General features: G+C 59.1%; 1 protein-coding gene across 1 annotated transcript; it reads left to right on the forward strand.

The window, feature by feature from the left end:
* Positions 1–18: 18 nt before the first annotated feature.
* On the forward strand, positions 19–135 carry TUSC2 (tumor suppressor candidate 2; the record flags this gene model as incomplete). The annotated part of the gene is made up of 1 exon (XM_010137257.1): positions 19–135. A coding segment is annotated over exon 1 (117 nt), but the record flags the coding sequence as incomplete, so codon positions are not given.
* Between the last annotated feature and the right edge of the window lie 1091 nt (positions 136–1226).

A 1226-nucleotide genomic window follows, 5' to 3' on the forward strand; every position in this document is an offset into this window, starting at 1 on the left:
TCTCCTCTCGGCAGCTCCATGTATTACGATGAGGATGGGGATCTCGCCCATGAGTTCTACGAGGAGACAATTGTTACCAAGAACGGGAGGAAGCGTGCCAAGCTGAAGAGGATTCACAAGAACCTGATACCTCAGGTAGCATGTGGAGAAAGATGGGGGAAGGGAAGTGCCACCGTGACAGCTGAAGTCCAAGCTTTTGCAGGAGCTCCTGGCTCCTGCACGCAGGCCCTTTTCCCTCACAGCATCTTCTTGCAGGAAAGTCGAAGGCTTTCTGCTCCACACCCAGTTTCTGCTTCAGAGCCCTGGCTTCTGTGTGTCCTGGCTCACACCCGTGTCACCTGCTGAGGCTGTGTCAGGAGAGGAAAAGCTGGTGGCACCCTCCAGCTCCCCTTTCCAGAGAGAAGCAGTGCCCCAGCCCTTTTGAGCTGCCAGACTGGGGAAGGTAGCTCTGCTGGGTGTCATGGGGCGCAGAGGGCCAGGCAGCCGTGCATGGCCATGGCATGCCATTGCTGAGCACTTCCCCAGGGTGCAGGCTGCTACATGTGCTCAGCTGGTGTCACATTGCTGTAGAGGGCCAGGCCCTGGCTTCAGGAGCAGGAGCCAAAGCCCATCACCTGCTGATGTGAGTGTGCACATTCCCCCGGCCTCTCAGTAGCGACAGCGGTGTTGCGTTTTGCACCTCAGTACAAAAGTCTCCTCTTAAAATAAGCAAGTGACATGAAGCCAGGTGGGAGCTGAGACACCAGCTGAGGGTCTCGGTGCAGGAGAAGGATAGCCTGCATGTGAGGAAGCTTTTGGGGGCATAAATGGAGAGAAGGGAGGATCAAACCAGGGCTGGAGAGAGACCCTGCAGGAGTCTTTCCTAAGTAAGCAGAAAGGCACGACTCTAGCTGGTGCCGGGGCAAGCTGTTGGGGTGCTCTGAGGGGCAGGCAGCCCCCGGCAGGATGCGACCCCTCTGGACACTGTGCAGGCCGTTATGCGGGGCAGGATTTGGCGCTGCTTCCTGGGCTGGTGTTCCGGCACAGGTTCTGGGTCCGTCTCCTGACCCTCCTCGGTGTGGGTTCAAACTCACCTGCTAGGAAAGCTCAGCTGAGCTGATGAGAGCAGGCACCGGCACTAAGTAGCCCTTTGCTAGCCCAGGCTTTTCTCTGGCTCTGTCAGCGCAGGCCCAGCCCCCGCTCCCCCGTCCACCCCCAGCCCCCCACCTGCCAGCGGGTCCTCCCGG

Source organism: Buceros rhinoceros, unplaced genomic scaffold (assembly GCF_000710305.1).
Source record: "Buceros rhinoceros silvestris isolate BGI_N320 unplaced genomic scaffold, ASM71030v1 scaffold24625, whole genome shotgun sequence".
NCBI lineage: Eukaryota > Metazoa > Chordata > Aves > Bucerotiformes > Bucerotidae > Buceros > Buceros rhinoceros.